Source organism: Plecotus auritus (genome assembly GCF_963455305.1).
Source record: "Plecotus auritus genome assembly, chromosome: 6".
NCBI classification, from domain to species: Eukaryota; Metazoa; Chordata; class Mammalia; order Chiroptera; family Vespertilionidae; genus Plecotus; species Plecotus auritus.
Window position 1 is genome coordinate 3,925,651 of NC_137773.1, and position 25,367 is coordinate 3,951,017.

The 25,367-nt window shown below is 50.3% G+C and overlaps 2 protein-coding genes across 13 annotated transcripts in view; one reads left to right on the forward strand and one right to left on the reverse strand.

The window, feature by feature from the left end:
• The first annotated feature begins 537 nt into the window (after window positions 1–537).
• Window positions 538–14,339, forward strand: KIAA1191. Of its 12 annotated transcripts, XM_080676376.1 has the most exons (10): window positions 554–760; window positions 881–1,070; window positions 1,762–1,869; window positions 2,123–2,208; window positions 4,384–4,562; window positions 8,325–8,451; window positions 10,520–10,644; window positions 12,427–12,533; window positions 12,704–12,846; window positions 12,950–14,339. In XM_080676376.1, the coding sequence occupies exons 4-10, from the start codon at window positions 2,181–2,183 to the stop codon at window positions 13,156–13,158; spliced, it is 918 nt and encodes a 305-aa protein (XP_080532502.1). In that variant the 5' UTR covers window positions 554–760; window positions 881–1,070; window positions 1,762–1,869; window positions 2,123–2,180; the 3' UTR covers window positions 13,159–14,339. The 12 variants fall into 12 exon arrangements, with proteins under 12 accessions (XP_080532497.1, XP_080532507.1, XP_080532503.1 ...); XM_080676371.1 differs by lacking the exon at window positions 881–1,070 and having other exon boundaries at window positions 538–760; XM_080676377.1 differs by lacking the exons at window positions 881–1,070; window positions 2,123–2,208 and adding an exon at window positions 2,017–2,091 and having other exon boundaries at window positions 545–760.
• Window positions 14,340–14,403: 64 nt separating this feature from the next.
• The window catches only part of SIMC1 (SUMO interacting motifs containing 1), a 40,558-nt gene continuing 29,594 nt past the window's right edge, over window positions 14,404–25,367 (reverse strand). Inside the window, exons 6-10 of the mRNA XM_080676370.1 lie at window positions 24,596–24,748; window positions 22,618–22,746; window positions 18,895–19,051; window positions 18,672–18,756; window positions 14,404–15,237 (exon numbers count right to left, since the gene is read on the reverse strand). Of these exons, the coding sequence (XP_080532496.1) occupies window positions 14,975–15,237; window positions 18,672–18,756; window positions 18,895–19,051; window positions 22,618–22,746; window positions 24,596–24,748 (787 nt within the window). The 3' untranslated portion in view covers window positions 14,404–14,974. The remainder of the gene's footprint in view (window positions 15,238–18,671; window positions 18,757–18,894; window positions 19,052–22,617; window positions 22,747–24,595; window positions 24,749–25,367) is intronic.

Sequence of the window (25,367 nt, forward strand, 5' to 3'; positions counted from 1 at the left end):
GGAAAACAAATTTCTTCTTTCAGGTTTTGACGTTTGAGAGGGCATCTCTTCAAGCGTCACTTTGGTTAGTGTTTTAAAAGGGAAATGACATTCGGACCACCTTGTCTCGGGGAGGCGGATGGGGTTTGCCCCCTTTTTTGGTTTTGTTACCAGTATGAACCCCGACTAACCCAGCTCTTTTTTTTTTTTTTTTTTTTTAAATATATTTTATTGATATTTTACAGAGAGGAAGGGAGAGGGATAGAGAGCTAGAAACATCGATGAGAGAGAAACATCGATCAGCTGCCTCCTGCACACCTCCCACTGGGGATGTGCCCGCAACCAAGGTACATGCCCTTGACCGGAATCGAACCCGGGACCCTTCAGTCCGCAGGCCGACGCTCTTTCCACTGAGCCAAACCGGTTTCGGCTAACCCAGCTCTTGCTGGAAGAGGGTCCCTGCTCATTTCTTAGAAGAGCAGCGGGATCTTTGGGGCCCTTCAGATCGTGGACTACAATTCCCAGCATGCCCTGAGCGTCTTCCGGACCAAGTCTCGCGTGACTTGAGAGGCTCGGGAGGCTTTATCATGAAGGCGGCGGCCCAGCCGGCCTCTTAGGCTCCCTGGTCGGTTCCCGAGGCTTTTAAGTCGCGATTGACACCACCACGTTCACGCCATGGCTTGGATCCCAACTGCGGCACAATCTCTAGAGAGTCGTGGCTCCTCGGAGCCTCTTTAGTACCGGAGCACGGGCTGTAGGCAGCGCCGCGGCGGCAAAACAGGTATGTAGGTGGGTCGGGCCGGGCCCTCCCTGGGGCTCCATACTCCGCCGGGCCAGGGGGGCGCGCTCCCGGCCTCTCCCGCAAGGCCTTGGCCCAGTCCTTCCCTTCCCCCTTCCCCAGGCCCTGGGGTCCTCAGTGGGCCTTCTCTCTGACGCTGTTCTGCGCGGGGCCTCGCCTCTGCTTCATCCGGCCGGACTTGCCCGGGACCCCCCGCCCGCTCGCCCCGTCCTCACCTCTGAAGCCTCCCACTACCCTGCCGTCGGCTGCCAGGCCCTGGCCCTCACCTCCGCAGGCTCTCCCTGCTCGCTGGGTGGGAGAGGGGGTTGAGTCAGACCTGGCCTTTCTCATCCCGGAGACATGGTCGTGTGCCCTGTGTCGGAGATGCTGGGGCTCTGCGGGGGTGGGGTCGGGGACGGGGAGCGGAAGGGGGTGTATCTGTTCGGAACGCGCCCCAGACCCGGAGGATGGCGGCACGTTGGTTTCTGCGATGCTCTTTATTGAAGAACTAACTTAGTTTGCCCTCTGAGCTCCGTCGGGATAGAGGGGCCGTGTAGCAAGTTGAAAAGCAAATAACTCTGCTTTCTCAGGTCTTTGTTTGAACTCCCCGGTCAGCCGGGCATGAAACTGCCTGTCTTGCAGATGGGCCACTTCTCTGGGACCCAGGACAGATCACTTACCTCCTGATTTTTAGTTTTCTTCTTCTTTAAATTGGGGATAAATAATGCCCGCTTTGCGGGATTCCTGCAAGGGTTACAACACAAGATAAGTGTTGTATAAAAACCCATATGAATATTAGTCCGGCGTCAGCAACAAAGAATGAATTTACCCTCTGTGCTCCCCAGCCGCTTGCTGTGGGTCAAGTCATCGGAACCCTGAGCCGTAACTTAAACCAAACCAGACTTGGAACCCTTCTTGCCAGGCTGGGGAACCCCTGAACGTATAGGAGGTTGTTTGGCAGATGCTGACCGGCTGGCCCAATGCTCTTTGCTTGTTGTTCTTAGACTCTCTGGAATGGACGGACCCTGCCCAAGCAACTTAGCTAATGCGCAGCAGCTGGACAATGTTCCTCATTAATATCTATCTGGCAGCGTAAACGTCATTTCACTCCGGTAAGGTGACCTTTTCACCGGGCGTAGTGTTTCTGTCATGTCGTCGGTGTTAAGATCAGCCACAAGTGTGGCGAGATCTTTGACATTAACTTTTTATTCTTGCCTTGGCATGTTGCTCACCCACTGGCTCATTGATGTGTGCTTCAGCGTTGTAAACAAGCCATAAAACGCTTTGGGTGCCTGTCGAAAGAACAGCGCTGGAGCTATTCTTTGGTGTTCACTGTAAGAAAATGCTTTTTGTTATTTTCATTAGGTGGCAGGGACTCAGCTCTGAAATCTATATAGAAAAAGTACCCGGATCCAGTCTTTCAATGGCTTCGAGACCATCAGAAGTGCCTGGTAAACTTAATTCTTTTTGGTAAAGTCAGTTCTTTTTGGTGAAATCATGTTTTGTCCTCAACGGTGCTAGCCAGAAACCACTTTTCCTGAACCACATATTGATGGTTACTCATGGTCGCCAGTAGAGTATTTAGATTTAATAGATTGGCATCACTTAAATATTATCTTATTAACTACCCAGCCTGGTAGATAATAACATGATCTTATTAACCAATTAACTACCTGGCTGGGTAGTTAATAAGATAATGAACCCAAAATCTAACTGGAAAGACAATAGTCATGTCATAAGTCGTGGGTCTCTATAGGGCAATCATTTCTGGATTACGGAAGTCATTGGTCCCACCTTGGGCTATTTTAGTGGGAGGGGCAGTGATTTTTTAATCAAAATTTGAATCACTCAATTTTAGGTAATCAGTGAAGTATAGATGATAATGCCTATCTCTCAGGGCTTCGGTGAAGTTTAAACATGAACTACGTGAAGATGTGTCAGAGTTAGTGATGCATATGCATTTAATGCCCAGAAAATGTGGGGGTCTCTGTAGGAAAGTTTCTTAGTAAATATTAGCTGACTTTGTCATTACTTTTAGGAAGGCTGTTGGGATGGCCGTTGGGAGAAGTCTTAAGATGTTTTTGAAATCGCTCCCAAATTCAGAGGAGCCGTAGGAATCTTGCCCAGGTCTCCCAGTACCGATCCGCTCTAGTTTCGACTTCATCCGCTTGCCTTTCAGTTTGTCTTTCATTGCGCTCGTGTAGCGTAAATTCTGCTGTGACCATCCCAAACCATTGGGCTGCACTCGTCATGTGAATGCTTTGGAGTGTGGGGAGCATGGAGTGTTGCATGTAGAGTGAGCACTGGATGAGGTCTGTGTTCTAGCCCCACCCACACTTGCTAGCTGGGTGACTGTCACTTAAGATCTGTGCCTCAGTTTCCTGAGCTGGAAAACGGGAAGGATACCTGTTTGATGAGAATAAGGTAAGATGAGGGACCTCACTGCCTGTTAAGGAAGGGCATTTGGTCATTATTATTGGCTTATTCTTATTGAGGAAATTCACATACCATCCAAGTCACCCCTTTAAAATGAGTAAGTTAGTGTTTTGTGTTACTATGGCCACTATCTAACTTAAGAACATCTTCATCACCCCAAAAAGAAACCTCATACCCATTCCTCCCCCCACTCTCCAACCCCCACCAGCCCTCGGCAACCACTAATCCTCTTTCTGTTTTTAAGGATTGATAGGTAATTATTATTGATATTAATAGCAATAATAGGGGTAGCTACTTGGTCCCCTTGCTGTTTAAATGATGTGTCTGCTGGTTTTGGACTTAGTGCCATACAGGTAGATGTTTTGGAGAGTGATTGTATAATTTTAGCAACAGGAAAATGTCACACCGAAGGCAGGATGTGGACATCAGTTCCATAAGAAACAGAGTGAACTTTGCTCCCTGGTCTGGCAGAGCTGAGAGGCGGGGTGCCTGTGTCACAGCGGGGCCTTCCGCCAGTCAGGTCAGATGAAGGGCAGGATCAGCTGGCAGCGCTTTATGGAACGCAGCTTGGTTGTCAACAGTTTCTGTGCTGGCTGTTGGCGCTGCTGCTTAAATCATGCAGAGCACTCGGAAGGAGAGGCGACGCAGGGCAGCGTATTTGAACCATTTCTTGTAACCGTGCTCTTGTTTTCTTTGGTGAGGTTGGGAAGGCCGAGGGTTTGCAATCGAGCCCCAGCTGGCTGCTTGCTGTGCGAATTGGAGCAAATCACTTTACTGTAGGCCTTGCCTCGTCTGTAAAATGGGAATAAGAACGTCATAGCCTCAGTCTGATGAGTTGAGAGCATCGGTAGTGCTGTGGGGGCAGATTCTGTGCCATAACACAAGCTGTGAAATCAGACAGGGTTGGACTTGGATGACTGACTGCACTTGGAAGTGTGTGACCTTGCTCAGGTCCTTTAAATTAAGTGGATTAGGGCTGCAGAGTGGGTCAAGAGGAGAATCCAGGGGCCAGACACAGAGGCAGGGATTAGTACTACAGCTTGCCTTTCCTTGAATGGATTCCCTATTCCAGACAAGCTTTTCTTGCTGTGTCCCTGAGTGAGTGTTTCAGTTTCCTGCCTACAGATCAGTTGAAAGCTGTGAGCATGCTCAGTTGCTGAACGCCCCCTGACAGGTGTCTCTGTTCTTAGCTCTTGAGCCTAGTGGGCCTCTAGGCAAGATGTCCCTGCCCATCGGGATGTGCCGCCGGGCATTCAGCTATGATGATGCCCTGGAGGACCCTACGCCCATGACTCCTCCTCCATCGGACATGGGCAGCATCCCCTGGAAGCCAGTGATTCCAGAGCGCAAGTACCAGCACCTCGCCAAGGTACCTGACCCTGCCGCCTGCCTCTGGCAAGCCTGCCTTCCGTTCTCCTTCCTCAGCTCCGGAAGCCCGGTGGCTCCGGCACCCAGACGGTCTGGCTGCCACCAGCCCCTGTATGTGTTTTCTGTGCCTCAGCTGGAGTTGGTGGGCCTTTTTTTTTTAAATTCCAACTAGAATGGCCATGTCTTCTCCTACCTGAGACTCCTCCGTCCAAACCATCTCATTTGCCATAGCATTAAGAACGGTAGCTCCATAGTCTGGCTCTGCATGACCCGCTCCTGTCTGCCACTCCCCCGTGATCTGACCATGCAAGTCACTCAAAGTTTCTTGCACTTATCAGGGTATTTGACGCCTAAGTCTTTGCTTCCACTACTCCATTGCCTGGAATGTTTCCATCCCATCCTGTTCCCCTCCCTCTTCCCCCTGCTCCTCCCTGCCTGACAAGTGGTGTCCTTTAAGTCTTAACGCAGACATCTCTTCTGCGAGGACTTTCCTCCTGATAAGACTGTCACCTCGCCACTGTCCCACAGGCCCTGTCACAAGCCCTCCGTTACTTACCACCTCCTGTTAGCTCTGCAGGGCAGGAGCTGTGCCAGTTTTGTGCTCTACCCGGAGTGTCACGCAGAGGACCTGGCATGAGCAGGTGCCAGAAAATGTCCATGGAGTGGTTGGGGGGACAGCTGGCTCTTCCCTGGACTCCTGCTGTACTTGTTTTGTCATGCTCTTCCTCCTGCTGCAGAAGCCTTTCCGCTGTAAGAGCTGCCTTCTTCTCAGGCCTCGCTCCCACTCCCTAACACTGCCCGCCTCGCCCCACTGCAACCTGCTCTCTCGGTCCCTCTGCAGGCTTCGGGGTTCCCACCTGCTCGTGGCAGGCGTGTTACTGAAGCCTGTGCTTCCTGCCTGTGGGCACTGCCGCTGTCACTTCTGGCTCGGGTCTGTTGCCTGAATAAACGAGGCCTGCCAAGTTCAGATGAGGCCATTTAATCCACAGCTAGTTTTACTGAACTTGGAGCTGTGTGACGGCTCAGGGCCTGACAGGAAGTACATAGTGAGCATCCTCCTATGTAATAAATAATAAAAGGCTAATATGCAAATAGACCAAAAGGTGGAACAACCGCTATGATGTGCACTGACCACCAGGGGGCATGTGCAAAGCATGGTGGGCATTGGCCGCAGCCTGATGGTGGGCAGGTGATCGGGGCACCAGACCAAGGCCGGGCACTGGTTGTGGTCATCGGGGCGAGCCTCTGGTGGTTACTGAAAATTCTTCGCTCCCGCGCGCTGAGGTCCCACCGGTTGCTTGCACCTGCTGCCGGTGCCGGCCCTGCTCTCACCTGCTGCTGGCGCCTGGCGTGGCCCTGATCACTTGGCGCCGTCAGCGGGTGAAAACTGCAGCTGCCAGCCCCAATCGCCCTTCAGGGCTTCTCTACCTCCCCCTGCTCCTGAAGGGCGATCGGGACCAGCATCCGCCTCTCACACCCGCTGCCAGTGACAGACCTGCTGCTGGTGCTCGGCGCCAGTCCTGATTGCTTGGCGCCATCAGCGAGTGCAAGAGGTGGCTGCCAGCCCTGATCACCCCTGAGGGCTTCTCCACCTCCCCCTGCTCCTAAGGGGCGATTGGGGTAGCAGCTGCCACTTGCACCCGCTGAGAGCTCCAGCCCCACCCACACCCGCTGCTGGTGCTGGCCCCAATAGCTCCACGCCTTCAGCGGGTGCGAGCGGGGCTGGCGCTGTCAGCATGTGGGAGCAGCAGTGGCGGGAGTGGGGCTGCAGGCAGCCAGGAGGGTGGGGTGGAGGGGCTGGGCAGGAGCGGGGAGGATGGGCCGAGACACACCCCTGTGCCCACTGCAGCCTCGAAGCCCACAGTTCCTTCCAAGGTGCACGAATTCGTGCACTGGGCCCCTAGTTTACTATAACAGACCTGGGTATGAATCCCGTAATGTTCTATATATTAGCAATGACCTTGGGCACAGAGCCTCACGCCTGAGTGTCTCCACTTGAGAGATAGGAATGCTTTTGCCATGGAGGTGTGGTGGGGTTAAATAAAAGAAGATTGAAAGATTTGACACACATTAGGTGTTTGGGTCCTCCTCACCCCTTCCCTTAAGCTCTCAGAACAGGGAGCTCCTTTCATCAAAAGCTTCCCCTGCAGCTCTGGGGGAAATTCCCTGTCCGTTATGTACCGATGTCTGACCCAGTTAGTTGCTAGGAGTAAAGGACTGTGTAGAAAGGACTGGCAGTCCTGGTGCGAAGGACCCTGGCAGCCTGCCTGCAGTGCCAGAGCAGTGGCCTCCAGGGACTGGAGCCTCTGGCAAGCCGGGCCTCTGCCAGGGCTTCCAAGGTGCACACCCTTCCATTTGTAAAGCTGCTGCTTGCCAAGGCGGAGAATGGGCTTCCCACTTGCTGTGGTGCCCCAGCGGGGACAGCTGCACTTTGGAACAGCTGCTCTTACCGGGAAGCTCAGCTGGACTCAGCACATGCATTCTTTCATTCGCCGGCCTATCCCGAATCTTCCAAGTAAGGAAGCAGAGGGTCACGTTCTACTCCAGTGAGGTCACAGCTGAAAATTATAATCCCCGTTTGTAACAAGGACACAGCTTTTCATTCTTCTCCCTTCCCGACTTTCTTAGTTCCTTTAGGGAAGCAGAGAACAAAGCATAAACCCAGTTTTCTCCTCCCTGCTCGTCCTGAGCATGGCATCGGGTTGGAGTGACAGAAGGTGGCGAGCTCTTGGCTCTCACAATAAAGATTAGGAGCTACATAGAGTTTTTCGGTCTGTTTTATTTATTTTTTAAAATGTATATTTATTGATTTCAGAGAGGAAGGGAAAGGGAGAAAGAGATAGAAATATCAATGATAAGGGAGAATCATTGATTGGCTGTCTCCTGCACATCCCCTATTGGGGATCGAGCCTGCAGCCTGGGCATATGCCCTGACCAGGAATCGAACCCATGACCTCCTGGTTCATAGGTTGATGCTCAACCACTAAGCAACACTGGCCTGTTTTTTTGTTTTAAAAGACCATTCCTTGAACTGTTAGAGCCACAGTCCTCATACTGTGGTCTTGGGAACCAGCAGCATCCACATCACTCGGGAATTTGTTAGAAACGTGAGTTCTTGAGCCCCACGCCAGGCCTACTGTGGGTGGGGCCCAGCGATCTGTTTAACAAGCCTTGCAGGGAATCCTGATGCTCTGAAGTCTGACAACACTGAGTGAATGCAGCGAGGAGTTAGGCCAGTGGTCGGCAAACTCATTAGTCAGCAGAGCCAAATGTCAACAGGACAACGATTGAAATTTCTTTTGAGAGCCAAATTTTTTAAACTGAAACTTCTTCTAACGCCACTTCTTCAAAATAGTCTCGCCCAGGCCGTGGTATTTTGTGGAAGAGCCACATTCAAGGGGCCAAAGAGCCGCAGTTTGCCAACCACTGAGTTAGGCCAAAGCCAGCGTAGTGCCTGGTACATGGGCAGTGGGCAGTAGTGGGTCCTACTAGCCTATTGGACAGACACGGGCTGGGAAGTAGGAGACCTCAGCTTCACATTCCCGCTTTCCCACCTTTATAAATTCAAGCTATTTATGTGTCTTTATCTCTTGTCACTATGGCTGATATTTATCTAATCGGGAGGAGACGAAACAAACCCTCCCTTCAAAGATTTCCTTACATATCAGATTCAAGGTGCTTCAGCGACTTCTTCCCCAAAGGGGACACGTGTAGGTGTGACCCGCCTGCTCTGCTCAAGTGCCTCCTTACCTCTCTTGCACAGGTGGAGGAAGGAGAGGCCAGGGTCCCCTCCCCTGCCATGACCCTGTCGTCGGCCACTGACAATATGGACAAGGTCCCGGTGGTGAAGGCTAGAGCCACCCGTGTCATCATGAGTTCTCTGATCACAAGTAAGCGCTCTGCACCTCAGAACAGCGTGGCAGAGGGCTGGGAAGAGGAGGAGTGTGTGGGGTTCTGCAGGCACACTGGCCTTAGCCTGTCCTGACTGTGCCGACAGGTGCCAGCTCACCAGTGCAGCTCCACTGAGGTGAAGATTTGCCAAATACTAGGCATCCGTTGGTGTAGGTGTATTCCCGCCGCTCTGCTGCTGTCGGCAAGACTGTCTCCTAAACGAAGTGGGAGTCTTGCTGGCAGGTGGAGGAGGGTTCCGCCTGCCGTGTCTTTCTTTCTTTCCTCCTTTTCCTTTTCCTTTTCCTTTTCCTTTTCCTTTTCCTTTTCCTTTTCCTTTTCCTTTTCCTTTTCCTTTTCCTTTTCCTTCCTTCCTTCCTTCCTTCCTTCCTTCCTTCCTTCCTTCTTTCTCCTCCCTCCCTCCCTCCCTCCCTCCCTCCCTCCCTCCCTCCCTCCCTCCCTTCCTTCCTTTCTTGTGGTTCAAAGATGTTCCCCTTTCTGGACCTTGATGCAAGTTTGTTGCCTCAGCTTCTTTATTTTTAAGGATGTGTGCTTTGTGGTCCTAATGAGACTGGGAACAGGGAGCTTGCATTTTTTTTTTTTTTTTAAACTTTGGTTCTGCTGTGGGAAGTTAACAATTAATCCTCAGATACACAGTTCCGCTTGTCAGCAGCAGCAGCCTCTGCCAGGGACAGGGTGCATAGAGGTTCTTGTTGGCTCCGTTGTGAAGTCTGAAGTCCTTGTTTCTTGCTCGGGGAGGCATCCTTTGTCCGTGCAGTTACTCGAGAACTCGCCCAAGATCCAAAAGTCCAAGCTGCCCTTGGACGTCCTCTCATTCACATGGAAACACGCCATTTGGATCAGCAACCCCTGCTTGTGCTGTGCGAGCTGGAGAAGGTTCTGGCAGTGCTAGAAGAGGGCTCGGGCCCCTTCTCCCAGCAGTGCGGCTTCTCTCTGGAAGATGCACTTACCCAGCAGCACAGAGCGTCCCAGCTCCCCGAGTGCCGCTGTCACGCAGCTACTCGGCTGATTCGCTCCCACGGTGTGCGTACCTGTACGTGACTGCAGATGGAGCGGTCACTCCTTCCTTTCAGCTAACACTGCCAGGAACGTCCTTGGATGTCGCTATAGCCTTACATTGTTAAAAAACAGCTGCATTCAAAAGATGTGCTGGTGGGCTGTGATGCAGTAAACCCTTTCCCGCCTTTTACATGTCCAGGTAACTACCTGGTATGACAGCAAAACATGTAGGTTTTGTCCTGTGCTTCTGTTTCTGATAGAAATAAAATGGCTCCTTCGAAGGGGAATGCCTGAGTCCTAAAGGGCTCTGGGCTTTTGGTCCACAGCTGCCACCTGCCTGTGCGTGGGCTGTATTAGATCGTATCCAGAGAAAGTAAAAAATTTAGCTGTCATTCATTCCACGGTATAACTGACTTATTTATATATATATTTTATTAGAGAAATTTATGGCTTTATTTGAGCCAAACTGCCAACATGTGCCAGGAAGCAGGATCTCATGCTCCCATAACTGACTTACTGCTTACAGCAGAAGTAGGTCACATGTGTCTGTCTGCTGGGCCAGGCACCGTGAGGGGCACTTTGACACACGGGAAACGCTGGCTCGGTAGATCTTGACCAGTTCAAGGCACGTTCTCTGGTTTGAACTGAATGGGTACCTTGGTGCCATCTAGGCAACATGTGGCCCGTTTCTCTTTGGTGAAGGTCCTTGTGGGTCGTGAGGGTGGTGAGCCTCTTGGGAAATTGTATGTGGGAATGCCAGCTGGCTTCTCCCTGTTGCCTTTCTAAACACAAAGGGTGTCACAGTGTACGAACAGCAGGAAGGTGGGGAGTTTCCCTGGAGGTTTCTGTTCTTTATCTTGGTGTGAGGGAAGGCTCCCTCTGGTTCTCGAACCTTCGTGTGGGGTTCGGAATTACTGCTGGGCTGGGGAAACCTCTTCGGGCGGCCCGTGTGGCCCTTGCTTCTGGGGAGAAGAGCAGGTATCTGTGCTCTCTGCCCCCGTCTGTGATGGGAGAGCGGGTGGGCATGACTGTCATCTCCTCTGTTCCCAGAACAGACCCAGGAGAGCATTCAGCGCTTTGAGCAACAGGCAGGGCTGAGAGATGCTGGCTACACACCTCACAAGGGCCTTACCACCGAGGAGACCAAGTACCTTCGAGTGGCAGAAGCACTCCACGTAAGCTCCTTTGACAAAAACGACCCGTCATCACTCGTAGCTGGAGGTGTGGCTGTGGCTTAGAAGTTACCAGCTCAGCTCGGTGGGGCTTGCGGGCAGTGATGCAGAGAGAAGAGGGGAGGGAGGGAGAGCTGTGTGAGGCCGCCTGTGGTGGCACGCGGAGCCGTAGGGTCCAGAGCTCTTACCCCGGAAGGCGCTGCTTATCTGTCTGTGAAGTGGGGGTGTCTGGTCAGGAGGATGAGAGGAGCCTCTGTGCTCACGCGTGTGGGGTGTGTGAGCACGTCAGGAACAGGACAGCCAGGTGGGTCACTTCCGGTACCAGAGCGATGGACGCTGAGGGGAGAGGAGCCTCGGGCAACATCAACAGGCACGGCACTCGCTGAAAAGAATGGATGCTCTGGGTTTAAAAGCAAATGCAGAATTGGGATGTTTTTGCTCTTCATTTCTAAGCTTGGAATGAAGACTAATTTTGGTAAGGTTAATGATAACCAAACAGTTGTATGAATGAAATAATTTCGAATGACTTGAGTTCAGGGAACACCACTCTGTACTGAACAGGGCTTTATGATTTCTGAGGCACTCCCACCCACTTCGTCTTCGCGTTAATCCTCTGAGGTAGACACTGTTCTCCATGTTCATTGAATAAAGAGACTGGCGCCCAAGGTCATGTATTTAACCCCTCACAGCACCTGAGCTCAAGGCTCCGATGCCCCATGTCTTGTTGGTGTTTCCCCATATCCCAAAGCTGTCTGAGACCCTGGCTCCTGAAGGGCTCAAAGGATCCTGCCACACCGTACGTGGAAGGAAGATGAGGCGCAGCTCGGGGCCTGTGGGAGGGATATAAGACCTTGTGGACTGTCCCATTTCGTAATGAGCGTCCCAGATGATGTTTGCACGCTGGGTATAAAAACCACTGCTGTGGGGGATCAGAGTTGGGTTGGCCAGTGTAAGCTGTCAGACAAAACAGGTGCTTCCAGAGAGGGGCACGTGGGTCTCTGATTCAGAGAACTTTCCAGGATCCATGTCAGTTCCAGTTGAGCAGTTCACCCTGCATAATGGTAGCGTTGACTTGGGCCACTTTCTGCGTCTTGGCCACAGCAGTAGCACATGCGGCCAGCTGGAGTGCCGCTTGCGTAAGTGGCCGTGGAGTTCGAGGAGATTCAGGCAGGGTCATTTGTTCGGACGTGGTTGGGGCTCGGCATTGGCACACGGGACATGGAGCACAGAGGCAGTCAGGGAGCCTCGGCCTGGGAGAACTGGGAAGTAGATTCTCTCCCCGCAGCCGCTCGTCTGTATGTTAGAGGCATGTTTACAGTGCGGAAGGAGCCCAGGGTGGCTGGCTACGGGAGGGAAGAGGTTCAGGTGGGCGGGCTCCACAGAGGAAGCAGGCCGCTGGCGGAGTAGCATGCCCGAGTCGTGGCTTTGAAAGCCTGGCGTGGCGGGTTGTCCGTGGCAGGAGAGGCAATAAGGGAAGAGTTCAAGGCCATCCTTCGAAGGCACGGAAGGCCTGCAGCTTGAGTTCTTGCACTTACTGGCTGGATGAGGTGGGAAAATTAGAAGCTCTAATGTGGTATTTAGCGCAGAAATGTGAGATGTGTTGTGGAATTAGTCATTTTTGTAAAAGGCGGATTTCTATCTAGTATGACAAAATTGAAGGAATAACTGTTCTAGAATCCAAAGTTATTCCGCCTGTTAATGTTCCCCTTTTGCCTGAAGTTGGTGTGGACCAGGATGTTTATACCCACACTCGGCTCAAGTCTCTCTTCTTACCCATCTGAACAGAACCTAAAGCTACAGAGTGGAGAGAGAACGAGGGAAGAGAAGCAGCCGGCCTCCGCCCAGTCCACCCCCAGCAGCACCCCCCACTCTTCCCCTAAGCAGAAGCCGAGGTGAGCCCTGCCTGTGACCCTTCCGAGCAGCGGTGCATGTGCGGACGTGGGGCTGAAGCCTGTGGCTTCTGAGGGAAGGGCGAGTTGACAGTTCCCAGGCTTTTTGCGCGAGACCCTTCTAGAGGGCGAGGAGGAGGGTCTATGAGGCTGTTTTATTCCTTCTCTGCCAGAGGCTGGTTCTCTTCGGGCTCGTCCACAGCCTTACCTGGCCCGCATTTTAGCACCATGGATTCCGGAAGCGGGGATAGAGACAGAAGCTCGGCAGATAAATGGAGCCTCTTTGGACCAAGATCTCTCCAGAAGTCTGATTCGGGTAAGCCAGCTCCCTCAGAGGAGAAAGCAGCCGGGGCATTTCACCGTGTGCGGCGGAGCTGCTCACTGCTTTTGAAATCGTTTGCTCTGGTTTCCTTCCGCAGGAGGCTTTGCCCCCCAGCCCTACAGAGGAGCCCAGAAGCCTTCTCCGATGGAAGTGATGCGCATGCAGGCCACCCGCATGGCCGAAGACCCGGCAGCCTTCAAGCCGCCCAAGATGGACCTCCCAGTGATGGAAGGGAAGAAACAACCGCCTCGGACCCATAATCTCAAACCCCGGGACTTGAATGTGCTCACACCCACCGGCTTCTAGAGCTTTCTCTTCCAATGACTGAATAGTGTGTCTTGCACCCACTTCCTTATTACCCGGCTCTGACATAGGAATTGGTTTTTTTGTTTGTTTGTTTTTTAAACCTTAACCTGAGGCTAGAACTGGAGACATTATTGGTTTTTGAGAAACATTAGTGCAAAGCCTGTCCTTGTGTGGAAGAAGCCATTGTGCATTGCTTTAATTTACAGTCAGACTAAATACTCTCAGCGGTGACGTATGGGGGCCTGAGCACCTGTCTTTGCATTATTTAGCCTAGACAAGAACTCGATCCTTGCTTACGAGGTAGATAATGCTTACGTTGTTCCCCAACAAGACTTCTTGGTTCCTTTAAAGACCAGGGTCAGCGAGGGCAGGGGTCAGTCAGGGAGTAGGTGCTCGCTGACTAGTCTCCGGCCCCCTTGACGGCCGGAGCTGTGTGCTCCACCCTTGTTGGTGTGGGGACCTACGATCCGTTAGAGATCTGGGCACGAAGAAGAGCCAGACTTGGCAGGGGCCCTTCTCCTGCGCGGAGACAGAGCCCTCGCTGTAGCTTTCGGGCAGAGCGGTTCTTACCGTGACGCCTCCCGGCAGTCCTGCTGGGCAGGGCTTCTCTTCACCGGTCAGCAAACACAAGTCTTGCTTATCCTCTGCTGCACTTTAAAGTGAGGTTAAGTCAACTCCAATTTGGTAGAAAAGTTTCTAAGGGAGAAAATTCAGCCTACTGCTTTGGTATAGATTAATGGATGTTAAAGTTTTTAAAAATAAAGATGATGGTAACTAGATGTAGATTCTAGTCCAGACATTCATATGAAACACGTGTCACCAGGACCTGCAACTTTTTCTGAGAGCCACATGGTGGAAGGATGAAAAAAGGTTCTATGGCAACCACTGCCCCAGCGAGCCTCAGGCCTGTGTAAGCGCAGAGCTTACGGGGACAGGAACCAGGGAAAGCACCTGTTCATTCTCCTCAGCGTGGGCACGTTGGGTCCTTGTCCTGAACACTGTCTCAGATCCCTGCTGTGCTTGCTTTGGAGGGCTCGTGTCTGCACAGGGAGCTGGGCTGAGCCTTCCACAGAGAGGCCCTGGCATCTCAAAAGGATGAGAACAATTAATTTATTGTGTCTTCTGTTAAGCTCGTATCTCTTACTTGTTTTGACAATAAAATTCCTTACTACTTTCTCAAATGTCCTGTTAAGAGTGGTTATTGCATTCTGCTTACTCATAGTCAAGATAAGCAGGTAAACTTGGTATTTTGAAAAACCATTGCCTTTTTATTGTGTCCTTTTAACATTTTTTGTAACACTCATCCTCTTATTTCTAACTTTCCATCCTTTCCCCGTTACATTATATCTTAATAGACTTGCCACAAAATCAAATTCATAGGCAATATAACAGGTCTAATATTGATGTTTGTGTTCCATGAGGGAGAAACGAATGTGTCTTTCTCTTTCAGAACAGACCATCAGTACCTTGAGTAACATTTGATGTCTAGGATTTGTTCAGAGGATTTTTTTCATATCCTGAATGGAAATGTTAAACATGTAAGTGCATATAGTACCTGTTTCAAAAAGTATAGATAAATAATTTATCAAAAAATATATACACCTTGTATATTTAAGCCATATTTGAGAATAGGCTAGGATAGGATTATTTTTAAAAAGGTATGTACTAAAGAGTTAGAAAGGTATTATAACCTACAGATAAATAAGATAGGTTTGGTCCTGTAAGACTTTTAACTACTTTCCATACTTTCAGAACTTGCAAGTAGTTGGCGATACAGTTCAAGAGGTATTCTTGGTGCTCAGTGCATAGCAGGACCTCAGGGGCTGCTCCAGTGCTTGGGGGAGGGCTCTGCGTCGGGGTTCAAGTCCGCAGCATAGAAGAGCAGGAGCTTCAACAAGCGCACTTTGTCTTGGAGCTGGGGGACCAGGGGCTCTCCCAGCATCTGGACCAGGCGGCTGCGGAAGGCCTCGATCTGCTTCTCCACGTCCACCACTGTGATGTCATCGCCTTGCTGGGGCTTGGGCTTAATCCTTTTGATTATTAAGTCTTTTCGATCGATCACCGAACTCCGTAAATGCTCTGCAAGAGGGAACAAGTTAGTTGAAATGAACTGCTTCTATTCCTTTATGGTTTAAGACACTGAAGTCCAATTTTAGTAGGCAGGGTCTGGGCAAAGACTTGTCGACTAATTACTGGGACACAAGTCAAAGGCCAAGTGGGTACGTGTGGTAACTCTATTTCCAAAAGGTCCATTGTTCTTGTTCTCGCTGGTCCTCAAGTTTTTCATATTTTAAAAAAATTCTATTCCAGCCCTGCTCAGTGGTAGAGCATCGGCCTGCAGACTCGGGTCCCAGGTTCGATTCCAGTCAAGGGCATGTACCTTGGTTGCAGGCACATCCCCAGTGGGAGGTGTGCAGGAGGCAGCTGATCGATGTTTCTCTCTCATCGATGTTTCTAACTCTCTATCCCTCTCCCTATCTGTAAAAAATCAATAAAATATATATTTTTTAAAAAATTAAAAAAAAATTCTATTCCATTTTAATTTTCCCTTGTTGGTTTAAACAATGAAACTATATTTAAGATTAATATAACCGCTTGAAAAATATTCAAGTGAATTTGGAGTATCTTCAGGGAGATTTTTCCTAAGTATGAAATAATTGCAGAGAAATACTGAACTCGTCTTTAGTAAGTTTAGTGGTGTTGGTTTATTATAGTAGCTGTTTAAGTGAGACCATTCCATCCGCATTGTAGGACAGGCCAAATGAGGAGATACATTTGGCTCAGAAACGGGTGTGGGGTGTTTTTTCTTTTAGCCAGAGAGTGAGTTCAACGGACAGCCCAGCATCCATGTCTTGTGGGGCTGCTCTGCCTCTGGAAATGTTTGTAAAATGTGAAGGTTCGGGATATACTTCTCCCCAAGGTCAGGGTCTATACCAAAGTAATTTAATCGTGTGTAGGGAGTTTAGAAAAGGGGGCTGGAAATTCCTTAGACTCTCACTTTCTAATTTCACGGAAAAGTAATTCCTTCCAGTGTTTCCACTGCACAGACTTTGGCAACAGCCCCGAGTTTGAGTCCTGGCTCTGCCTCTTCTTTTTTCTCTGTCTGTGTTCCCGTCTGTAAAAGGTCAATGACTTCCGCAAGGTCATTGGATGGTAGAAGCCAGTGTGTGTGAATTTGCTTGTCTGGCTTCCTCTCTCCATGTTAAGAGGCTTTCAGCCTCTCCCCGTCCTCCTCCCCCCCCCCCCCCCTTTGACAACAGGCTGAGCTCCACATGTCCTCAGACCGTGTGAAGAGGCAGAGCTGACCAGGGAGCGCCCTCACTGACCAGGACACTGACCATTTCAGGGTGCCATTCAGGGTAGGACACTTTCAAACTACTTGGTCTCCACGGAGGCTGGAGAGGACGTCCAGGATAAAGGAGCATTGCATCACAGCCCACTTATTCAACACGGGGTGGGCAAAAGTAGGCTTACATGTGTGAGTACCTGGAAGTTTATATTTGTATTATTTATTAATTATTGTATGCTTTATTTGTATTACAACTGTAAGCCTACTTTTACCACCCCTGTATGCTGATCTGAGGCCTTCTTTTCCCTTACTTGAAGCATAAGAATATTCTGTAATTAAACCAGAATCCATGTCTATGTTAAGTCACTATTGCCCATGACACAGGTCTATTTCCTGGGAAGCAAAACAGAAATGAACAAGATGTTTTAAAGGTGAACTTGAAACAAAAACAAACTGCTTTAATATTAAACTTTCTGCTAGATCTCCAGAAGAAATAGTTACATAAAGCTCAGTGAGGCTAAGTACCCATGGAATTTGCCTTTGGGGCTTTGTTCTGAGAAGGACAGGTACGTTCTCTGAGTGTTAAAAATGCCCCAACTACGCAAGCATGTGCTGTGGCCTTGATGATGCACTCTGTTCAGTTACAAGAACGTGAAAGAGAGAAGACCCTTGTAGCTTACCCCTGGTTAGGCAAACAGGCAGACCAAGGTCCACTCACAATGCCTGAGCCATGCCTACTTAGTCCTCACACCCACTTGAAGCAGCATTGGCAGGTTAAATATTACCAACCCCGTCTGCAGAAGGAGCAACAGGTCTAGAGACCAAGTTAGCTGCACAGCGCGGAGGAAGTGCTGGGGTTGGATTTAAACCCTGCTCTTCTGTCTTACATCCAAAGCCTTTTTTTTTTTTTTTTTTCTGTCTCTACAACATCCACCTCAATTCTAGGACTTTCTTACCTTCCCAAGTGCCTCTACTGAGCTAAAATCAACCTCCACAGGATCATGCAGGTAAATTTATGCACACACTTTTCCTATTGTTTGAGAGTAAGATACTGCCCTTCTTTCTATCCCTCAATACTTCAGTATAGATCTCCTAAGATCAAGAACATTTACTTTCGCCCTGACCGGTTTGGCTCAGTGGATAGAGTGTCAGCCTGCGGACTGAAAGGTCCCAGGTTCGATTCTGGTCAAGGGCATGTACCTTGGTTGCGGGCACATACCCAGTGGGGAGTGTGCAGAAGGCAGCTGATCGATGTTTCTCTCTCATCGATGTTTCTAACTCTCTATCCCTCTCCCTTCCTCTCTGTAAAAAATCAATATTAAAAAATATATATTTATTAAAAAAAAAGAACATTTACTTTCATAGGCCAGCATAATTATCAAAAATAGGGAATTTAATATTAATGCAATTCTATAATCTGTTTAAATATCATCAATTGTCCCAATAATGTACTTTCTAGCTTCTTTAGTTCCTTTCTAAAATGGAGCAGTTTCTCAGTCCTCCTTTGTTTGGAAGAAAGTGGCACTTTTCTGTGAAATCCCGCAAAATGGGTTTGTCTGATCTTCCTTGTGATTAGGTCATGGAGCTTTGGCAAGAATATTACATCTAGAAGGCTGAGGTGTCCTCGGGGCATCACCTCAAGAGGAATGCCCGTTTTCTTCTGAAGCTGCTATCTTTCCTTTTGTCATTAATAATTACATCACTTTTCCCAGGCCCCCATGAATCCTGGGCTAATAAATCATTCTCGTTGGAAGCAGCTCTTCCTCAGCTTTGCCTGGGATTGGAGCAGAGCCGCTCTGACAGACCTTAGGATGTCTTCCATCTTTTGTAGGATGTACTTTTACCTTCCACGGATGCGCGCTGTGTTTGCCTCATACTGACGGATGTGTATAATGTCCGTAGTCAGTCAGCAATCGACCCAGCGAAGTCATGGCAGGGATGGGCTGGGTCAGTTGCCAGAGCCAGTCAGGAACTTACTGAGCACCCCCCGTTTTGATGACTCTTGCTTACTCCTGATGCTGGTGAGGACCAAGGTGTTGTATACGTACGATCACGAAAACAGGCGGGTTCTTCTGTTTCTTAGCAGTGATTCCAGCTCTGTCATTCCTTGCTCCTCACAGGTACAACCAAGGAACAGTGCCAACTGACTGGAATCCCCACGTACCTTTAATGCACCCTCTGTCCCGTGAGACCCCCCACCATCTTGTGCGCAGGTGCTCCTTACCTCTGAGAACGTGCTGGTAGCTGGATAACAGAAACTGCAGGTGCTCGACCAGCTCATCCCACGTCTGCCACTGGGTTTTGTCCGACTGCGGAGACAGTAAGAGCACTCGCTAATAGCCACCTCCCTCAGCTAAAGGCTTCACGCAGTTTCCTAGTCACTTGGACGTGATGCTCAAGGGGTGGGGAAGGGGTCCTGGCCTGAGCGGATGCAGGGAGGCAGGTACCTGACACTTGAGCAGGGACGTGGAGTGGTTCAGGAAGTAGAGGGCCTGGGCCAGGGACAGGGGCAGGCGGGTGGGCGTCTCGCAGCTGTGCAGGAATATGATCTCCAACACTTTGCAGCGCAGAAGGTGGCTTTCCATGGTGGTGAAGAACATCTCTCTGCATGGAGAAGGCGAAGAGGGGGCTCACCAGCACGGCTCTTATTTCCAGGAACCTTCCACAATCCCCCTCGATGCTCTAACATTTGCCCTGAAACTGGCAGCTATGAAAGAACCTACACGCTACATGATGGAGGCCTGCACACCCACTCACCAGGCCGTGGACAGGCAGACACAGAACCCGGTGGAGGCCTGCACACTCACTCACCAGGCCCGTGGACAGGCACAGAACCCGATGGAGGCCTGCACACTCACCAGGCCCGTGGACAGGCAGACACAGAACCCGGTGGAGGCCTGCACACTCACCAGGCCCGTGGACAGGCAGACAGAACCCGGTGGAGGCCTGCACACTCACCAGGCCCGTGGACAGGCAGACACAGAACCCAGTGGAGGCCTACACACTCACTAAGCCGTGGACAGGCAGACACAGAACCCGGTGGAGGCCTACACACTCACCAGGCCCGTGGACAGGCAGACACAGAACCCGGTGGAGGCCTGCACTCTCACCAGGCCCGTGGACAGGAAGATACAGAACCCGGTGGAGGCCTGCACACTCACTCACCAGGCCCGTGGACAGGAAGATACAGAACCCGGTGGAGGCCTGCACACTCACCAGGCCCGTGGACAGGAAGATACAGAACCCGGTGGAGGCCTGCACACTCACTCACCAGGCCCGTGGACAGGCAGACACAGAACCCGGTGGAGGCCTACACACTCACTAAGCCGTGGACAGGCAGACACAGAACCCGATGGAGGCCTACACACTCACTAAGCCGTGGACAGGCAGACACAGAACCCGATGGAGGCCTGCACTCTCACCAGGCCCGTGGACAGGCAGACACAGAACCCGATGGAGGCCTGCACACTCACCAGGCCCGTGGACAGGCAGACACAGAACCCGGTGGAGGCCTGCACACTCACCAGGCCCGTGGACAGGCAGACACAGAACCCGGTGGAGGCCTGCACCCTCACCAGGCCGTGGACAGGCAGACACAGAATCCAATGGAGGCCTACACTCTCACCAGGCCCGTGGACAGGCAGACACAGAACCCGGTGGAGGCCTACACCCTCACCAGGCCGTGAACAGGCAGACACAGAACCCGATGGAGGCCGACACCCTCACCAGGCCCGTGGACAGGCAGACACAGAACCCGGTGGAGGCCTGCACTCTCACCAGGCCCGTGGACAGGAAGATACAGAACCCGGTGGAGGCCTGCACACTCACTCACCAGGCCCGTGGACAGGAAGATACAGAACCCGGTGGAGGCCTGCACACTCACTCACCAGGCCCGTGGACAGGCAGACACAGAACCCGGTGGAGGCCTGCACTCTCACCAGGCCCGTGGACAGGCAGACACAGAACCCGGTGGAGGCCTGCACTCTCACCAGGCCCGTGGACAGGCAGACACAGAACCCGGTGGAGGCCTGCACTCTCACCAGGCCCGTGGACAGGAAGATACAGAACCCGGTGGAGGCCTACACTCTCACCAGGCCGTGGACAGGCAGACACAGAACCCAATGGAGGCCTGCACTCTCACCAGGCCCGTGGACAGGCAGACACAGAACCCGGTGGAGGCCTATACCCTCACCAGGCCGTGAACAGGCAGACACAGAACCCGATGGAGGCCGACACCCTCACCAGGCCCGTGGACAGGCAGACACAGAACCCGGTGGAGGCCTGCACTCTCACCAGGCCCGTGGACAGGCAGACACAGATTTGTTCATGAACTAACAACTGCTGGAAGCGGGAGAGCCTTGGTACTTGGAGAGGACCGGTTGAGGACACATTAGGAAGAATTACTTCATACTGTGACTGAGAGAATTAATATTGAGAATAGTTCTCTGGATGTTCACAGTGTGCCAGATACTGTTTCTCAGCAAGGAACATTCAGATAAAGGATTTTTTCGTATAACTTGGTGAGTGCCAATTTGCCCCTTCTGAGAGTTTTAAAGTAGGGCCACGTTTTACTTTAATTATTTTTGTCTATATTAAATCTAAATTTGCTTATAGCTATGCAGTCCTTAGATTCCTCACCTCTCAGCAGAATCCAGGCTTACATGAATGACTGGTATGAGCTGGACCCGATGAAGCGGTAAAGCAAGCACAGCATCTGTGCCCACCTTCTCTGACCTCTCACAGACTGCCTCCTGGGAACAATGGACCTGGCATTTAGAAGGCCTGGGTTTAAATCTGGATTCTGAATCTGATCAGCTGTGTGACCCTGGACTAGTTATTTCACTACATTTAGTATTTTTCTCATTTTTTAGTTTCATGAAAATATGAGAATGTGACAATGACTGGCAGACTGTGGGGACCCAATAAACGCCTGTCTTAATCTTAGCAGGGTGTTTTAATTATTTTTTTTTAAATATTTTATTGATATTTTACAGAGAGGAAGGGAGAGGGATAGAGAGCTAGAAACATCGATGAGAGAGAAACATCGATCAGCTGCCTCCTGCACACCTCCCACTGGGGATGTGCCCGCAACCAAGGTACATGCCCTTGACCGGAATCGAACCCGGGACCCTTACAGTCCTCAGGCCGACGCTCTATCCACTGAGCCAAACCGTTTCGGCAGGGTGTTTTAATTAAATCGTTATGACTAATACTTGGTAGGACATTTTCTTCCAATGGAGGAACCAGAACGGTGGAAGAATACCCTTGGCTGCCATCTGGGAGCATCGGGGTTGGGGGTGAAAAGCAGAGCTGAGGGAGACAATTTCTCCAAGGGTCACCATGTATAATGCTCCCCCATAGTTACTGCCCGTACCAGCAAGTGTTCACGAATTCATATTCATGCCGGTTTACTTGTCTTCCTCTGGATTCTGAAATTGCTGGTTCAAAGAAAGCATCCTTAGTTCTAGCCAAGAACTCCATTTCTTTATCCCCGCCTAGTGGAATGCTTTATTAATTCACGCTTAGAGAAACTGGTTCCTCAGTCTTACTCCCTGGGCTCATCCTACAGGTCCAGCCCTGTTCATTCTTGATCGTCTCTAATATTGGACGTGCCTGCTTCATTGCCTCTCAAGCCTCCCATGGACATTTATGCCAGGCTCTCTGGCTGAGGGTCAGGGGAGAAGGTTGTGCTTAGCAGACGAACCTTGAAGGAGGAGTAAGATTGTTAGCTAATGGGTAAAGTAGGAAAGTTTAGGCTCCATTTAAGGTATCCCGACTTTTCCCCAAAAATATGACTCGGTTGCAAATAATAAGAATTCATTGAAAATTGTCTTCTTGCCCTAACCGGTTTTGCTCAGTGGATAGAGCGTCGGCCTGTGGACTGAGGGGTCCCAGGTTCGGTTCCGGTCAAGGGCATGTACCTTGGTTCAGGCACATCCCCAGTAGGGAGTGTGCAGGAGGCAGCTGATCGATGTTACTCTCCCCCTTCCTCTCTATAAAAAATCAATAAAATATATTTAAAAAACAAACAAAAAAAACCTGTCTTCTTTTACAGATTATAGAAACAGAACTACCTCGCCCCACCACCACCACCAATTTAACTACTGTTTGGAATTTTCTTTCAAAATTATGTTCCAGGAATGAAAAAGAAAAACAGGACTAAGACTCACCTCTGACTCCTCTCCGGAATGTCCAGCACAAACCCAAACATCATCTCGGCAATTTTGTTCGAGCTGCAGGTGGGGGTCCTGTCCACCTCCACGGCTATGGACAGCATCCTCTGCAGCTGGCACACAATCCTGAGTCCAGAACAGACACGGTGAGCAGGAGGTCGGGAGGAGCCACCTGCTGGCAGGGAGGAGGTCCCACCAGCGTTCTACAAGGTCTCATAAAGCACACAGAGGTCAGGGAGAACTACTCAAGCCACCAGCATGCTTTTGTTCAGCAGTTTCACCTACCTGAATCCCTTCTGCCAGATCATACTATCTGAACCTCTCAGAACCTGGGGTTGCGCTGCAAAAGCAAGCTGCTTTTAAATTCAAAGATAGAAACACACAATCATAAGGACCTAGAGTACTCTGAGGATCATCTAACCTATAACGTTTGCTGTGCAGATGAAGAAACGGGTCCAGAACCGCTACCAAGTATTTGAATCTCTGATTCAGGGGGAAATACAGAGGTGGGGAAAAGTAGGCTTACAGTTGTGAAATGCAGAGCTTATTCTTGTATTATTTATCAGTTATGTCTCTTTCCAACTGCAAACCTACTTTGCCCACCCCTGTAGGTATTTACCATATAGTTTTCTCCTATTACTGGTTTCTTTACACTAATCTTTTGCTCAGTTCATTCTCAGAACTTCAACTGGTGGAACGTGGCCCTCTCCCATGAGACCTCACCAGGCTAATGTGGCAGAAGGAACCTGGACCACCTCTCAGAAAGGTGAGCGAGGCCGAAGTTCACCTTTTCTAACATGCATTACTATTGTGATGGAAGAGAGGGCTGTTGGCAGGAAATCTGTAGGCGGTGACCCAACAGGTGGACCAGAGGCACGGGCCTCAGATTCTGGGCCTGCAGTGACAAGCTGTTCACCTGTTGACAAATGACTGACAGGGCCTCGTTCAGAAAGTTGTGAGTGCTCTGCGGGACATCAGGCAGCCAGGCAGCCATGAATGGTAAACAGTAGTGCCTATTATTATTGGTAAGATCATAGTAAATTGACTTTTATTTCTATTAATATTCACTTAAAGTAAGTTTCTTGTTACTATTATTTATGTGAGATTAGCTTCTCTTAAAGGAACTGTGTCGGCCTCTCTTGGATCTGTAAACTGGGGTTCTGGGATAACCCTACTTCAAGGCTGCCCAAGTGAATGCTTTTTTGCTCCAAGACATTCTCCATTTTGATACAAGATTGTCTCCTAAGTTAGTCAAAACCCACAGGCCTTATATGAAAATCCGTGCAACTGGATTGTAATACAGCATTGTGAATTTAAGCACAAATGGTGCGTTTGAAAGGCCGAGTGTGACTGGTTTCTCACAATATGATTGACACAGGATAGAGGGTTACTTGTGTAAGGGCAGCTCCAGCCGCTAAAATCTTGGCATCTCTCCAAAAATACCAAGACCACTCTCAACCCTGTAAAAGAACTCCAGGCATCGCTTTCCGGTGCTGTCTGAGCTCCTGGGACCGGCCTGGTCTGAACCACTGCTGTTCTAAGCTGGCAGAACCGGCAGGTCGAACGGCCAGACTCCGCACAGGACGGAGGAGAGGGACGCGGGTCCTTGAGGACTAGAGGCTGCCGAGCGCCCACTCCCCACCCCTTCTCCTCTGTCAGTGAGGCGGAAGGATGCGCAGCTGTGACTGCACGATCTCTTGGTGTCCAGGAAAGGGAGGGCTGTGTTCTCGTGTTTTGTTTCACTTCAGTTTATAAATCTCGTTCACTTAGTGGAGTCCTATCCACCTAGGGGGGAGCATCTGCGGCTGTTCTACCTTCGGAGTTAGAAATTTAGCCTCAGGTCAAACAAGACCGTCTTTAGGAAGAACCATTTTGTTTTAGGGCTGGTTAACTTGGGGGAACCGCTCTTAGGGAGTGGGGCTGTTTCTACACAGTCAATCCCAGCAGCCCCAGCAAAGGCAGCTTCTGCCCTTACACCTGAGTGGTGTTCTTCGTCAGAGCAGGCTGGGGAGAAGCGTGGCTGCTGCTGGCCTTGATGGTGCCTGTTCCCGAACAGCTATGACTCCCATTTGGGGGCTGAGTTAATCCGCCTTCAGTCACCGCTTTAACCAACCACTTGATCACATCTCTGCAAGGGAAAAAGATAAGAAAAAGTTTAAAGTTTTGTCTGATTGTGTGGTGCTCAGAACTGCAGCCTCAGCCGGGGCTCCTGAACCCCTAGGTTTCCCCAGCGGCAACAGAAGGCCCTTATGCTATTTTCCAAGTACAAAGGCTACTGGGACCCACACAGTGAGGGCCGCAGGGTTAGACAAGCAACTAAGGTGCCGACATTTACTCTGAGTTAGCATCATTGGAAGGTGCCTCCAGGGCCAAGAGCAATACTTGTAGCTTCCTGACCAGAAACATCCCTTGACTAGGTGGGGAGCTGAAGTGAATGACCACAGAGGTCCTTGCTGGCTTTCACTTATGAGGTGTCATCTATTAATGCTAATGCTTCAGGTTTACAGTATGTACAGTAGAGTCATGTTTTACACAGGGTGTAGGCTCTAATGGTCAGCAAGGCAAAAATATCTTACACAGTCAGAATTCCTTTTGAGGATCACTTAGGTAACCTAGGCAGAAATGGTGGATTGAATACACATCTAATTTTGTATCTTTCAAAAATCCCACTAATAAATACTACAGTAAATAATTTTTAAAAATCTACAAGGAATGAGAAAAAGAGGTGAAAACACAACCATGAAATT

Bases quoted from the DNA above. Each gene is read 5' to 3' on its own strand.
- KIAA1191 (XM_080676375.1), top strand. From the start codon at position 2,100: ATGCTTTTTGTTATTTTCATTAGGTGGCAGGGACTCAGCTCTGAAATC. The intron at 2,209-4,383 runs GTAAACTTAATT...CTCTGTTCTTAG, and splicing joins GAGACCATCAGAAGTGCCTG to CTCTTGAGCCTAGTGGGCCT. The intron at 12,534-12,703 runs GTGAGCCCTGCC...CTTCTCTGCCAG, and splicing joins TCCCCTAAGCAGAAGCCGAG to AGGCTGGTTCTCTTCGGGCT.